This window comes from Schistocerca nitens, chromosome 3 (assembly GCF_023898315.1).
Source record: "Schistocerca nitens isolate TAMUIC-IGC-003100 chromosome 3, iqSchNite1.1, whole genome shotgun sequence".
Classification (NCBI taxonomy): domain Eukaryota; kingdom Metazoa; phylum Arthropoda; class Insecta; order Orthoptera; family Acrididae; genus Schistocerca; species Schistocerca nitens.
This window is the reverse complement of record NC_064616.1, coordinates 589976037-589992209: the sequence shown is the minus strand read 5'-3', so window position 1 is coordinate 589992209 and position 16173 is coordinate 589976037. Positions and strand designations below refer to the sequence as shown.

The 16173-nt window shown below is 37.3% G+C and overlaps 1 protein-coding gene across 1 annotated transcript in view; it reads left to right on the top strand.

Moving 5' to 3' along the window:
* LOC126248505 (protein purity of essence) overlaps nucleotides 1-16173 on the top strand; it is a 446891-nt gene that overhangs the window by 309585 nt on the left and 121133 nt on the right. Inside the window, 5 exon segments of the mRNA XM_049949542.1 lie at nucleotides 5955-6137; nucleotides 10340-10514; nucleotides 10655-10805; nucleotides 10890-11130; nucleotides 13201-13350. Coding sequence (XP_049805499.1) covers nucleotides 5955-6137; nucleotides 10340-10514; nucleotides 10655-10805; nucleotides 10890-11130; nucleotides 13201-13350 — 900 coding nt within the window.

Here is a 16173-nt window from a genome sequence, read left to right as displayed (position 1 = left end):
AGCTTTTTCTCTTGACTAACACATTTGTGTTATTGAAATTGTAATCATTTGCTTGTCTGTATGTGTACATCACATCTACCGATTTCCGCCCCATTTCGATAATTCGTTTGTGGTGTATATTTTTTTATTTTCCTTTTTTTTTTTTTTTCCTAAGAGTGTTTTATTTGCAATTGTAAGTTAAATGTAATAAATACTACAAGTTGAATGTAGTAAATACTACAAGGCCTTAAAACTCCTACATTCATTTTGAAACGCTTGATATAATGTGTGTGTGTGTTTTTTTTTTTTTTTTTTTTTTTATTTTTGGAGACTCGATGTCAGTTTCTGTGCTGTTGGAGTTCGTCAGAACTTCGACTTGTGTGCACTTTTTTAATTTCACTTACATTTGTTTGGTAGCACAATCCAGTCCAGTGACACTTGTATGTTCACAATAAATTTACAATTCATATTCACAGAATTTCAGTAACTTGAGAAAAAAATTATATTATTCTGTACTTTCATTTACTGTGCAGATATATAATTCCCATTGAGTGTTCTATTGTTTTGATTTATTTCTTGACATCATGAGCTGCTGAAAATTATCCTTTCTCTTTTAGGAAATAAGTAAGGTTGTCAAAATATTGCTTGTGCTTTAGTTCTGTTTGTTCAATATGAATTTTGTCTGGAAGTATATATGCTCATGTAAGCATTTATTAAGTGTGGATTCATGACTTTCACAATTTCACATGTGTTCTTTAAATCTAATAGAGTAGTTCCTAGCCATTTGTCCACTGTAAAATTGATTACAATTGTCACATGAAATTTTATAAATTTCCTGAGTTTGAGAAAATTTGAATTTTTACTTTTACTTGTTATATTTTCATTTTACATACAATTAACACGGCCATAAAAAAATGCAATGAAAATTCTATGGTTCCAACACACTATGTTGTGATCCATAAAACATAAATATCTACCGAAATACGCATAAGCAGGCAAATTTATGTTCTTGTAAATTTATATGGTAAAAACTATGTATTGTGTATTGTAGGATTATTTGAAAATGTTAAATTGCCAGGATGAGACTCATATGTAGATAATGAGATACTGAAATCAGTCTGCAGCAGAAAACAGAAAAATATTAAATATCTCATTCACTGGCCTAGTGCATGCTGTGGGGCCCCTTCTGAAAAGCAGCTCTTAAAGAGGGAAAAAAAACTAAGTGTTTTGCCTTGAGAAACTCTTGAGTGTAAACATTAAAACAACATCACATGTTAAAGATCATTTTAAATGTCAATGATTCGTCCATTGGATGGAAGTGATGTATGTGCTAGCACCGAGTTTTATCCTCTGCGTTCCTTTCATCAGCAACAACATATGCACAATAATACACTGTGCAAGCACTAATCACTCTCCTCCACACAACTTGGATACACATATGATACTTTAAAACTTTTTACCAAGCTGGAGGAAGGCAACATCTAACCTACTCTTCCAGGACAACATTGCAGCTTTCTCACATGTGTCTCCAGTGTGTAAAACTGATTACTAATCGTTATGCAAAGTGGTGATTAATTAAAACTATTTAATATTGAAGTAAAACAGCATGACATTTTCGAAATAGTTTTCACTAATAAACTGCATCACGGGGAAGGTTTGTGTATATAACTACATATTACAGAAAAGTCATCAGGATGTTTAAAATAAAATGAAAGTGATGTATTAAAAATATTTTTTTTTCACTGCCATTCAATAACAATTTTGAAACCAACACTGGCCAACTGCTGACAAAAATTACATCTCATGCCATATGGTATCATTGATTGACATGGAAAATACGTGCTCATCGGAACGAATCCAGCAACCACTCTACATTACTTTCTTCCGTAGGATCCTTCATTAATTTCATTTTAATTTATACGTAGTTAATAAAATGATATAACTGACAACCACCATCAATCATTATATGAAATTTTATTAAATCTTTGAGCATTTATCCAGTGATGGTAAATGCCTTACAGATGGCAAAACCAAAATTGTAATAAAGCTAACAGAGCTCATACAGTGCAACTTCCTTGTATTCCATAGAAGAATTTGTGTTCAGTACTTGGTAGTTCATTTTGTGTCAAAGAATTTCAGACTTGCTTTAGCTATTTAACTACATATTATTTGCTGCTATATTAACTCTTCTGCAGATAATTAGCATGTAGCTATATTCAAATACAAATGAAAATAATAATACCTTATTAGACCCTGTCCACATCATTATCGTATATCGTACAAGTGACCCATGGAATGTGTAACTGCCGGCCGCTGGTGGCCGAGCGGTTCTGGCGCTACAGTTTGGAACCGCGCGACCGCTACGGTCGCAGGTTCGAATCCTGCCTCGGGCATGGATGTGTGTGTTGTCCTTAGGTTAGTTAGGTTTAAGTAGTTCTAAGTTCTAGGGGACTTATGACCTCAGCAGTTGAGTCCCATAGCGCTCAGAGCCATTTGAACCATTTTTGAATGTGTAACTAATCTGTACCTGTAACACTGTTCCTATCTCTTGCTAATCCCCATAACAACTGCTACTTGGAACCTTTGTCAGTTCTATATTTTGAAAAGATTCTTCTCATCTCGAATATAGGCAGTCCGCAACTGTTGTTATCAATTTTGTTAAATGAAGCTAACACTTGAATAAAATGTAAATAACAAATTATATGAAATGCTTGAATGGTGGACAAATGCACAACAATTTGAGCTGTGTTGCAGGAGAGGTTTTAAACCAAAGTTTGCCTTCAAAATCCCAGAGGTCATGGTGTTACTTCTGGATGCATTAACGTGCTCTGATAGTCAAGGGAAGATAATAATGGAAATTGTCCCATGTAACAGCAGTTGTGAAGAGAAGCAGGGGAGGGGAATAGAGTTAAAAGATCTAGCTTTCTGGTCAGTTAAGTGTTCTAGATAACTTGCTTGATATACCGTAATGATGGGGATGAAATCTAATAATACATTATTAACTTATTAAAGGCCATCATAGTCACCATTGCTGTAAAAATTATTTATTTCTACTGTTGCAATTTCAGCCTTAATCCCGTGCTTTAGCACATGTCAAACTTCAAAATTCTCCCTCGTGTACACATTTCATTGTCGTGTCTGAGTCTTTTAACAATGTTACCATGTTAAACATAAATTCTAACCAACCAATGTTCTTGTACATGGTTTAGTCTTTGATAATGGCCTTAGACCAAAATTGTGACAGTGAAAATAAATAATTTTTGCATCCAATGACTGTGAACCTAATCATGAGAAGTTAATCTACCATTAACATAATTTTTATTTAAATATGGCTACATGCTGACCATCCCCAGACAAGTGCATATAACAGAAAAGAAGACTTAGTTAAATAACTAAAGTAAGTATATTAATTGGATAGATAAGAAAACCACCAAGTGGCGGCAGAACCCACACATAAGAGGAGGCTATAATTAGGCGAGCTTCTGGAGCCAGTGGCTCCTTCTTCAGGCAGAAGGGTTGACAGGTAAGGAAGAGAGGTCTAGGAAAAGGGGTAGATTTCAGGAAAGTCGACCAGAAACACACGCTGGGGAGTCTTACCACTCGGGATGAGAAGGAAAGACTGACTGTTGAGGACTGCATCGGACAAGATTTGAAAACCTGAGAACTTAAAAGTGGAAGATAGTATAATATGCAACAAGACAGAGATTACTGCTTAAACACCATGCATGAGTTAATAAGAGTGAAAAGTTAAGTGCATTGTATGTAACACAGATGGGAGGAGGGCCATGAAAAATATCAGGTAAGACGATGAAAGATGAAAAATGTAGAAAACTAAAACGAAGTGAAGAAAAGAGTAGTCACTGTGAAGAAATGCTGAGACGGAAGAAATTAATGTAAATTAAGGCAGAGTAGTTGACGAAATCTAAGGACATGTTGTAGCACTAGTTCCCACCTGTGAAGAAACTGGTGTCTGGGGGAAGAATCTAGATGGTTCATGTGGTGAAACAGGCACTGAGATCACAGTTGTCATGTTGTAGAGCATTATCTGCAACAGGATGTTGTGTTTTGCCAGTATACACTCTCTGCCTACACCCATTCATCCTAATTGATAATTTGGTGGTAGTCACTGCAATGTAAAAGGCCGAATAGTGTTTACGTAACACCTGGTATATGACAAGTGTTGTTTCACAGGTGGCTCTCCCTTTAGTAGTATATGTTTTGCCAGTTACAGGACTGGTATAGGTGGCAGTAGGAGGGTGCATAGGGCAAGTCTTGCAGTGGGGGTGGTCATAGAGGTAGGAGTTGTGGGGTAGGGAGATGGGTGCAGAAGGAGCATAGGGTCTGACAAGAATATTCCAGAGATTGGGAGGGTGACAGAAAGCTATTCTAGGTGTGGTGGGCAAAATTTCAGACAGAATGGGTTTCATTTCAGGGCATGATTTTAGGAAGTCATAGCCTTGTCGAAGTAGCTGATTAATACATTCCACACCAGCAAAATACTGAGTGACCAGTGGTGTGTTCCAAAGTTTTGAGAGAGAGATCAGCAGTACCAGGATGGGATGTGATGGCCCAGTCAATCTGCTTTTGAACTATGTTGGTGGGTTAATTATGTACAGTGAAGACTGACGTGAGAATGGTGGTGTATTGCTGTAAAGAGTCTGCATCCAAACAAATAGGTTTGCCTTGAGTGCCAACGCTGTACGGCTGTATGTTCATACTGTCAATACGCAATATCCTCTTGCAGAGCATGCTCTACAACATGACAATCGTGATCTCGGTGCCTGGATTCTACCTCCAGACTCCAGTTTCTCAGAACTATGCCGGTGGGAACTAGCACTACAATGTGTCCTTAATTCTCTCCACTCACCTGGCCTTAATTTACGTTAATTTCTTCTGTCTCAGCATTTCTTCACAGTAACTACTCTTTTCTTCACTCCATTTTAGTTTTCTACATCTTTCATTGTCTTACCTGTCTATTTCAATGCGCCCTCCTCCCACTTCCGTTACATACAATACACTTAGGTTTTCACTCTTATTAATTCATGCACAATGTTTAAGCAGTAATCCCTGTCTTGCATATTACCCTATTTTCCCCCTTTAAGGTCTCAGGTTTTCCAATCTCATCTGATGCAGTCCTCAACAATCAGTCTTTGCTTCTCATCCCATGCGGTAAGTTTCTCCTGACCCACAGTTCTGCCTGACTTTCCCAAAATCTACCCGTTTTCCTAGACCTCTACAGTCCTTTTCCTTCACCCCTCTTCCTTCCCCTTCAACCCTTCTACCTGAAGAGGAGCCACTGGCTCTGAAAGCTTGCCTAATTAGAACCATTTTTAATGTGTGTGATCTGTCGCCGCTTGGTGAGTATTTTTTTATCCATCCAATTAAATTATTGTGTCAAAGATTGATTGTTTTTGCTTTTATAAACCAAGTATATAATACTTAACAGTGAATAAGCTAAAAAGTCCTAAATAAAAGTCTTCTGTGGTATATAAGGAGTTGACCTATAGGATCTCTCTTTATTTTAGCTTAATTATGAATTTACTTGTGCTATTTCAAAAACATTTAATATCATTCAGTAAATACAGATCTTAGTAGGAGCATTATTCACATCCTTCGAAGTTGAAGTCAGTGTAATAAAAACAGAAAAAAGGGGGGGGGGGGAGAGAGAGAGAGAGAGAGAGAGAGAGAGAGAGAGAGAGAGAGGGGGGGGGGGGGGGAGGAGGAGGAGGAGGAGGAGGAGGAGGAGAAATCTCATGGGTACACTTTTGCGCAGGTGTTACATAAGCAGGAGGGGAAAAATAGTCAGTTTACCTGTATGAAAGTGGAAATGTTGGTTAAAATCTTTCTTATCAAAATTGCTACAGCCAGTTGTTCATATATGCTCTTGAATAATACAAAAATAAGTAACTTTTGTTTATTCTACATTCAAAGTTAATTTCTTCAAGTCAGTTACTTAGTATTGTTACTGTTTTCAGATGCAGGATGCAGATGAACCAGAACAGAAGGTGGAACAGGAACATGATGAAGATACAGATGCTGAAGAAGAAACAAGTAGTCCACGTATTCACTTTCTTCGGCTTGCACTATTGGAGCACTTCATTGGTGCCGTTTCTAAGCTCAAAAACCTGGGAGGAGTCAAATCTATACCCTTTTTGCAAGTAAATATATTTATTGTACTAAAATGATGCTTTATGATTTCATAAGTTTACTTGCAACTTGTTAAATGTATACAAAGCTGAACATCTTATATACGTTATGAAGTGTCATAAAACCCAAAACTACTTTTGTATTGAATTAAATTAACAAGTCTTAGTGCTGCAGATGACGTGTAGTATGGTCTGTCGTATCTTAAACTGTGTGTCCCATAACTGCATGTAGTCTTCATTTTATTGCCCTTCCTTTTTTTAGGGAAATAATGTAAAGGACTTTACAAGACATGTACAAACAACACATCTATGACTTTTTTGTAATCGTCATCCTCATCCCCCCCCCCTCTCTCTCTCTCTCTCTCTCTCTCTCTCTCTCTCTCTCTCTCTCTCTCTCTCTCTCACACACACACACACACACTCATACAAGGGTGGTGTGTTGCAGTTAGTTCTGTGAGTCATTTATGGAACTGTATAGTTATAAACAATTCAACAGCCAAGATGACATAAAATTGTTTCTTTGTTGAAGACAATCTATTTCAACAGGTTGTGCTGTCGCCTTCAGGTTTCAGAATCTTTTTGTAATAAAAGACCTGAAGATGACAGCATGTTGTTGTTGTTGTTGTTGTTGTTGTTGTTGTTGTTGTTGCTTTTGTTTTGTTGTGGTCTTCAGTCCAAAGACTGGTTTGATGCAGCTCTCCGTACTACTCTATCCTGTGCAGGCCTCTTCATCTCGGAGTAACTGTTGCAACCTGCATCCTTCTGAATCTGCTTACTGTATTCATCTCTGGTTTCTCTGTACGATTTTTACCCTCTACACTTCCCTGCAGTACTAAGTTGGTGATCCCTTGATGCCTCAGAATGTGTCCTGCCAATCAATCCCTTCGTCTAGTCAAGTTTTGCCACAAATTCCTCTTCTCCCCTAGCCTGTTCAGTACCACCTCATTAATTAAATGATCTACCCATCTAATATTCAGCATTCTTCTGTAGCACCATGTTTCGAAAGCTTCTATTCTCTTCTTGTCTAAACTACATATTGTCCATGTCACTTCCATACATGGCTACACTCCATACAAGTACTTTCAGAAAAGACTTCCTGACACTAAATCTTTACTCAATGTTAACAAATTTCTCTTCTTCAGAAATGCTTTCCTTGCCAATGCCAGTCTACATTTTATATCCTCTCTATTTCGACCAACATCAGTTATTTAGCTCCCCAAATAGCAAAACTCGTCTACTATTGTAAGTGTCTCATTCCCAAATCTAATTCCCTCAGCATCACCTGATTTAATTCAACTACATTCCATTAACCTCATTTTGCTTTTGTTTATATGCATCTGATATCCTCCTCTCAAGACATTGTCAATTTCCTTCCAATTGCTCCTCCGAATCCATTGCAATCTATGACAGAATTCCAATGTCATCGGCAAACCTCAAGGTTTTTATTTCTTCACCATGGACTTTTAACTCCTCCTCCAAATTGTTCTTTTGTTTCCTTTACTGCTTGCTCAATGTACAGATTGAATAACATTGGAAATAGGCTACAATCCTGTCTTACTCCATCTCAACCATTGCTTCCCATTCATGCCCCTTGACTCTTATCACTGCCATCTGGTTTCTGTACAAATTGTAAATAGCCTTTCACTCCCTGTATTTTACTCTGCCACCTGTAGAATTTGAAAGACAGTGTTCCAGTCAACATTGTCAAAAGCTTTTTCTAAGTCTACAAATTGTTTGCCTTTCCTTAACCTATCTTTTCTTAGAAGTCGTAGGCTTAGTATTGCCTTGTGTGTTCCTACATTTCTCGGGGATCTAAGCTGATATTCCCCGAGGTTGGCTTCTACCAGTTTTTCCATTTGTCTGTAAAAAATTCATGTTAGTATTGCTTTCTTTGGAATTTTTATTATTATATTCTTCTTGAAGTCCAAGGGTATTTCACCTGTCTCATACATCTTGCTCTCCCAAGGCTATCAGTAGTTCTAACAGAATGTTGTTTATTCCCAGAGCCTTGTTTTGACTTAGGTCTTTCATTGCTCTGTCAGATTCTTCATGCAGTATCATATCTGTCTCTCATCTTCTACTACATCCTCTTCCATTTCCATAATATTGCCCTCAAGTACATACCCCTTGTATAGACCCTCTACACGCTCCTTCCACCTTTCTGCTTTCCCTTCTTTGCCTAGGCCTGGTTTTCCATCTGAGCTCTTGGTATTTATACAGGTGGTTCTTTTTGATCTCCAAAGGACTCTTCAGTTTTGCTGTAGGTGGCATCTATCTTACCCCCTAGTGATATATGCTTCTACATCCTTACAATTGTCCCCTAGCCATTTCTGCTTAGCCATTTTGCACTTCCTGTCGGTCTCCCTTTTGCCTGCTTCATTTGCTGCATTTTTATACTTTCTCCTTTCATCAATTAAATTCAATATCTAACTGTGTTACCCAAGGATTTCTGCTCGCCCTTGACTTTTTTTCATATTTGATCCTCTGCTGCCTTTTGTATTTCATCTCTCAAAACTACCCTTTCTTCTTCTTCTGTGTTCCTTTCCCATGTTCCTGTCAGTCGTTCCCTACTGCTCCCTCTGAAACCCCTCGATCTTTCAGTTTATCCTGGTCCCATCTCCTTAAATTCCCACCTTTTTTTGCAATTTCTTCAGTTTTAATCTACAGTTCATAAACAACCAACTGTGGTCAGTCAACATCTGCCCATAGAAATGTCTTACAGTTTAAAACCTGATTCGGAAATCTCTATCTTACTATTGTATAATCAATCTGAAACCTTCCACTGTCTACAGTACTCATCCACATATGCAGGCTTCTTTCATTATTCTTAAAACAAGTGTTAGCAATGATTAAATTATGGTCTGTGCAAAATTCTACCAGGCGGTTCCAGTGCAAAATACTACCAGGCGGTTTCCTGTGTCATTCCTTCCCCCAGTCCATGTTCACCTACTATTTTTCCTTCCCTTCCTTTTCCTAGTATCAAATTCCAGTCCCCCATGACTATTAAATTTTCGTCTCCATTAACTACCAGAATAATTTCTTTTATCTCATCATACATTTCTTCAATCTCTTCATCATCTGGAGAGCTAGTTGGCATATAAACTTGTGCTACTGTGGTGGGAGCAGGCTTTGTGTCTAACTTGGCTACAATAATATGTTCACTATGCTGTTCATAGTAACTTATCCGCATTCTAGTTTTTTATTCATTATTAAACCTACTCCTGCATTACCCCTATTTGATTTTGTATTTATAACCCTGTATTCACGTGACCAGAAGTCCTGTTCCTCCTGCCACCGAACTTCACTAATTTCCACTGTATCTAACTTCACTCTATCCATTTCCCTTTTTAAATTTTATGACTTACCTCTGCAATTAAGGGATCTAACATTCCATGCTCTGATATGTAGAATGCCAGTTTTCTCTTTGCTGATGACAATATCCTCGTGAGTAGTCCCCAACTGAAGATCTGAATGGGGGTCTATTTTACCTCCGGAATATTTTATTCAAGAGGATACCATAATCATTCAATCGTACAGTGGAGCTGCAAGCCCTCAGGAAAAATTACAGCTGTAGTTTCTCCTTGCTCTGAGCCTTTTGCAGTACCAGCACAGCAAAGCTGTTTTGGTTGATGTTGCAAGACCAGTTCAGTCAATCATCCAGACTGTTGCCCCTGAAACTACTGAAAAGGCGGCTGCCCCTCTTCAGGAACCACAACAGATACCCCTCCATTGTAGTTGCACTTCGGTACAGCCATCTGTTTCACTGAGACACGCAAGCCTCCCCCACCAATGGCATGGTCCATGGTCAAGGTCCATAGTTCGTGGATCGCATAAAATATTTCTTTATTGAAGACAACCTGTTTCAACAGACTATGCTAGCATCTTCAGATTTTAAAATCTTTTTGTTGTGAAAGACCTGAAGATGACAACATAGTCTGTTGAAACCGGTTGCCTTAAATGAAAAAATATTTTGTGTGGTCTTGGCTGTTGAAAGGTTTCTAACAGTTAAACAGTTCTCTCAGAATGAGAAAATGCAGTCAAAATTTATAGCTTATATTATCCCGTGTCCATTTGACTGGCATTTCTGATGTAGAGGCGTTTTGTGTTGAGAAAACTGAAGACCTTAAAGTATGTTGCATTTATAGTATACATTTGGTTCTTTAAAGAATTTAACTTTTTCAAATTTTGACTATTCATCTATGTTTGTCGTACAGGTTGTGTTGATGCTGACAAGTGATCTTTATGGCAATGAAGAAAGAAGTCAGGACTGCTTGAAACAGTTACTATCTGCACTTTTAATTGAGTTAAACCTGAAACAACCTGATACAAGCAATGTGTCTGAGCGGAATAAGAACCGTGAAGTGTGTTTAGTAATCATGAGGCTTCTTAGTAAGTTTCAAAGTGTGCATCTTCTAGTTTTGTTCAAATAAAGACATTATTGATTGAATGTGTGAAATACCTTGTGGTACTATTTGAAATCATGTATTCATTTTATTGTACTTTGACAGAAAACTTCATCTTTCTTACAGGTGTTATGTTATCTCGTACCAAGTCAACCAGTAAGGCAACAACAGAGAATACATCATTTGTATCAAGTGTTACCTCCACCACCTTGAGGGAATCTGATCTAATTAACTATTGTTTGGCATTACTGAAGTCACTTTTAAATTACTGGAAGAGGTTGTTATTATTATTATTACTATTACCACCACCATCATGAAATTTCTTTCTGAACTGAAAGGTAATGCCTTTCTCCTGTTTCAGTTCATCGCCAGAAGAAGGAACTTCTATAGTAGGTGGAACCTTGCTTAAGGCTCGTCCAACCATCCCACCACCTGATATGGCACCATTCTTCCTCCGACAGTATGTGAAGAGCCATGCAGCTGATGTGTTTGAAGCTTATCCTCAATTGTTGACTGAAATGGTGTTAAGACTACCTTATCAAATCCACAAGAGTAGTTTGAATCAAGCAAAGACCATACTTGTTGATGAGGCAAGTGAACAGGTATTTTTGAAATTTCCTGGCACATTTAAAATGTGATATTTTTATTCATTTATTACTTGTTTACTTTGATTACTCAGAATGTTGTGTTCGCCATCTACCAGGGAAATGTATACTTGTCAGTCATGTAGACGGCACATTTTGTGATATAAAAGGTATATGACAAGAGTTTGGGGACAGAGAAAAATCTGTTAGTTGTAGGCAGAGTGGCGGAGTCACCAGTTTTAGCAGTGTTGGCAAGGGAAATTATGGTCGGGTATAGTATTATGAAAACATCTGTCATTGGAAAAATTATGGCTGATTTCATTTGCTACTCATGTCCAGTCAGAGATTGTACTCTATTTCTAATTGCTGTATTGTCAACAGTGTTAAACCCTGATAATGTTTAAGTGGATGTGGGGAAACCTAAGATCAGACACTGGAACGACAGTGAAATATCCCTATTCAGATGAATTATCTGTTTGATCATGTTAGAAGGTGAAATCTTTCAGAGAGACAGTTTGAGATATTTCACTGCAGGACTTAACGCAGGCTGTTAGTGCAAGTTGTTATGCTATGGGGTGTATTTACTTGAGATAACATGGATGTTTGGTTCTTGCAGGTGGCATCATGAGACGTTCTGACTACAACAGTATTTTATGTTGTTGTTTGCACCCTTTCATGACAGATCTCCTTTTTGCAAAGCACCCTGATTTTCTGTATAATTACCCTATAAAATACATCCATGTCAAGAGTGCACAAATCACTGCCATTTAATATGGGAGTTTGAATATGAATATCGGTGGCTTTCTACCTCCTATAACACATCACAAGGAACTGTAGTAGCCATATTCCAAGAAATTGCAAATATTTTGCATGTGGAAGTTACCATTATGTAGTTGGACACACATTTGGAGCTAGGAATTATGTCTGATTCTTGTATAGTATGCAAAATTGACGACAAAATGAGGATTAAATTTGTGCTAGTTGCTTATATTTGGTACAGCAACATTATGTACAAGGGGTAGTCATATAGTTTAATTGCCACCTCAAAAAGATACGGTTACGTAATTAATGTATTGTGTGGTTACAGATACCTATATGCAGTCCTGGTACACACTTATCCTTGTGCTACAGTATCGTAGCATGCTGTTAGAGAAGCCAAAATGAAATGATGCAGTCCATTGATGAAGTGGAAGTGTGCTGCACCATTTTGTTTTGATTGCTTTAACAGCAAATTACAGTGCTGTGACTTGGCTGTTTCAAAGTTTACACTTTAAGGCTTGTTACCAGCTGTATCGTATTACACTCAGCCCAATCATAGAAAGTCATTTACATAATTTTTGCACTCAGCCCTATCATAGGATATCATTTACATAATTTATACAAGACGTGTTTTTTTTTTTAAAGTAAGTACAATTTTGACATTAAAATAAAACAAGTTGCAATTTTATTTTTACATGAATTCCTGTGCTTTAATCTACTTTTTGACATAATTCCCACTGGCATTTATCATATAGTAAAACCAACTTTTTCAAAACCATCCTTGTAGAAATCTTCCTCTGTTTTGACCTCTTTATTATCATCATCATCATCATCATCATCATCACCGTGTTGATCACCTACACACATTTAGCACTAAGAAAACAAATATCAGCGCATATTTCACAGTCGACAGGATTCTCAGTCTGACGAAACATACCAAGTACTCACAACCAAATGTAAACACACCAAACGACTCCGTAATGATGTCTGTGACTTGCTGACAGAGTGTATTACACTGCATGCATACACCAAATACTGACCTTGGTGCTGCAACAGCGGATTTTCAAAATGATACTTGAAAAACATGCCTCGTAATTATTTTCATTCAAGTATTTAAACCTGTCGTCTTCTTCTTCTTCTTCTTCTTCTTCTTTTGTTTATCTGAATTTATATTATCAGATTTGGGAGGAATTGTGAGTCCCTTAGATGGATGTCAAAATAGTAGTTAATAGTTACTCGTGTGTTACAGCTATTATTGTAGTAATAGTTGTTACAAGAAATATTCGATGTAGTTATTTGTGTCAATGTTCTTTATTATCTATGCAACAGGAATGGCGCTATTACCTCTGTGAATATATGATGACTCAACAGACGCCTTTCGTACGTCGGCAAGTTAGAAAATTACTACTTTCTATCTGTGGTACAAAAGAAGAATACCGGCAATTGCGGGATTTGCATTCTCTGAACTCACATTTCAATGTAAGTGATGACATTATTTCAAAATATAGTTCTCTCTCTCTCTCTCTCTCTCTCTGTGTGTGTGTGTGTGTGTGTGTGTGTGTGTGGGGGGGGGGGGGGGGACATAAAGGGACACTGGAAAATAAAAATTAGTTTATCGAAGAGTCCACGGGCATATTGTCAGTTCATAGGGTCCAACGGGCAAAATATTTCGGCAATCAGACATGTCGTCATCGTCAGGTGCGCTGATCTCCTGAGTGTGGGAGGCTGCCTTACAGGCCATTCACTATGTGGTTGGCACATGTCGGCAGTTGTGGAGTCGCAGAGGTCGGTGTAGTTGGACACTGTAAATTGGCAGTACACCAATGGAGTCTTCGATCAACAAATACACTGAGAGAAACTGAAGAATCACATTAAAATTAATTTGTGTCGTCTGACATACATTTGAAAACTGAGATGGGGTTTATGACAGGCACACTTCCCTTCTTATTAGCAAAAATTAACATGAGAAGAATGAATCTAAATTACACTTGTTAATATATTTTTGAAAGTTAACAAGCTACTAAATTAACAAGTATGTGTAATAGAATATGTAACTGTCTGTGTGGTTTCTCTATGTGTGAGAATATTTGTATTTGTAATTACATATATTTTCTTAATTTTGCATTTAAACAGGCAATTTCCTTGTTCCACTATTAGAAGATCTTGTCATCAAATGCCTAGGGATTTATTTGTTAATACACACATAGTTCAAATTATGATTTATTATTGTTAAGGACTTGTATTATTCAATCAATGGCACAGGATGGAAATGATTAATTGAGTAACTATGGAAAACTCCTGAAAGAATCCTCTTTTATTTTGTTAATCAAATGGTGGATCCCTTCTTTCTTTCAAAATAACATATTGCTGAGTTTTTGTTCAAACTACTTGATGCCGAAAAGAACTGACTCGCTCATACTGGAGAAGCAGGAGTTGCTCAAGCTACAGAAAAACTACAACTACCAACCCTATCTATGTCAGATTATTCATCTACAAAATCATTACACAGTTCAGATCTACCCACCTGGGATGTAGAAGTTAAGATGATGTCATTGTATGAAACCAAATCTTGGAGTGTCATACACTCACAGAAAAAACCTGTGATAGTATTCTATTCTCCAGGGAAATAATCTTCTACAGCAATTACATGTTGCAGCCTGCATCAAAAACAAAGGTGTGTGTGGCCTGTAAAACTTTCACTACCTTATTTCTCTGAAGAATTGAAATTGACATCATGGTGTGTGCAAGTAGAAGGAAGAAACCTAACACTAACACTTCTGAGAAGCCTTTGGATGTTCACCTTATGTACCAATAACAACAATCGTTTTTCCTCCTGGACCTATCTTCTTATCTTGATTATAAAAATGTATCTTTTCCGTGTAATTATACAGCTTGTGTTGAAACCATAACTCCCTTTGTATAATTACTAGAAGGGAGACAGAAATCATCAAGCAAAAAAGCTACGAATTATCTAAAACTTTTTCTTGAACCAGTTTTGCAGTTACGCTTGAGTCGATAGGTATGTGTTACAAATGAGAATTTCTGAAAACTTTTTTTAATGTAGGTCTTTACTGTGAACAGCATACATTATATTCTGATGTGAATTATTGGGTTGATGCATAAGTATGTAGCATTTTTCCAAAAGTTTAATAAACACAACAAATAAATGTAATGGAGACTTTAGTCGTCGGTAATATATTCCCCTCCACTGTTTACAACAGTCTACCAATGCTGGGGTAACTTTTTGTTTCCACAACTGTAGAAAAGTGCGGTTTTGAGGTGAAAATCTGAGGGCATAAGATCAAATGAATAAGGTGGTTGCAGAATGACTTCCCAACCCAACTCTTGTATAGTGTTTTCTTGTCAGTATGCAAGCAGGGGGTATTGTGGTGGAGAATCACTTCACACGGTCTTCCTGGTAATTATTGACAATAATGTCAGCATTGACGGTTACACTTCGGGTAACTAATATGTAGTGCACTACACCGGTGCATTTCTGCTGTACGCATTACATTGTTTTGTGGATGTGCACAGGTCTTTGTACGGGGAGTTGCTGTTTTGCTCAGCCATTCCTTTGTTTTCCTTATGTTACCATGAAGATGCCATTTCTCTTCACTAGTAATGATACAAGACAGGAATGATCAGTATCGTTCACAAGCCAGTTGATAACAAACAAGCAGATAAACCCATATGGCCACCTCCAGATTTTTGTGATTTTGACTTCGAGCAGAGTGTGCAGTATTTGTACACCTGATTTTTAAACGTTCCCTATTGCATGTAAATAGAATGGATGGGGGAATGATCACAGTTCATCACATGTGCCAGTTCTCATATTCACTGTTATGGATCATTGTGGATTAATGTGTTTAAATGCTCTTCATCAAACCCCAAAGGCCTTCCTGAACAAGGAGAGTCACTAATGTCAAAACTATCCTTGTTAACAAAAGAAAAAAATTTCTTGCCATGCTTTATCCAATGGCATTATATCCATACACGTCGCAAATTTTTCTGGCTGTCTCTGTTGCTGTCACTGCTCTATTGAACTGAAACAGAAGAATATCAGATCTTCAGATTTCTTTACTTCTCACTCTATCTTCTACCATGCACAGCTCCACTCGCTATCTCCATGAGAAAATGACAGTATATAAACTGAAATAGTAACAGTGAACTACCAAAGAAAAAGACAGTCGATAAATAAACCCGTCGCTACTGGGATACCAACATGCAAAACATAAATGTTATGAACTTATGTGCCAACCTAATATATACAATAGTATTTAAAATGTTAAGAGATTAATGTAC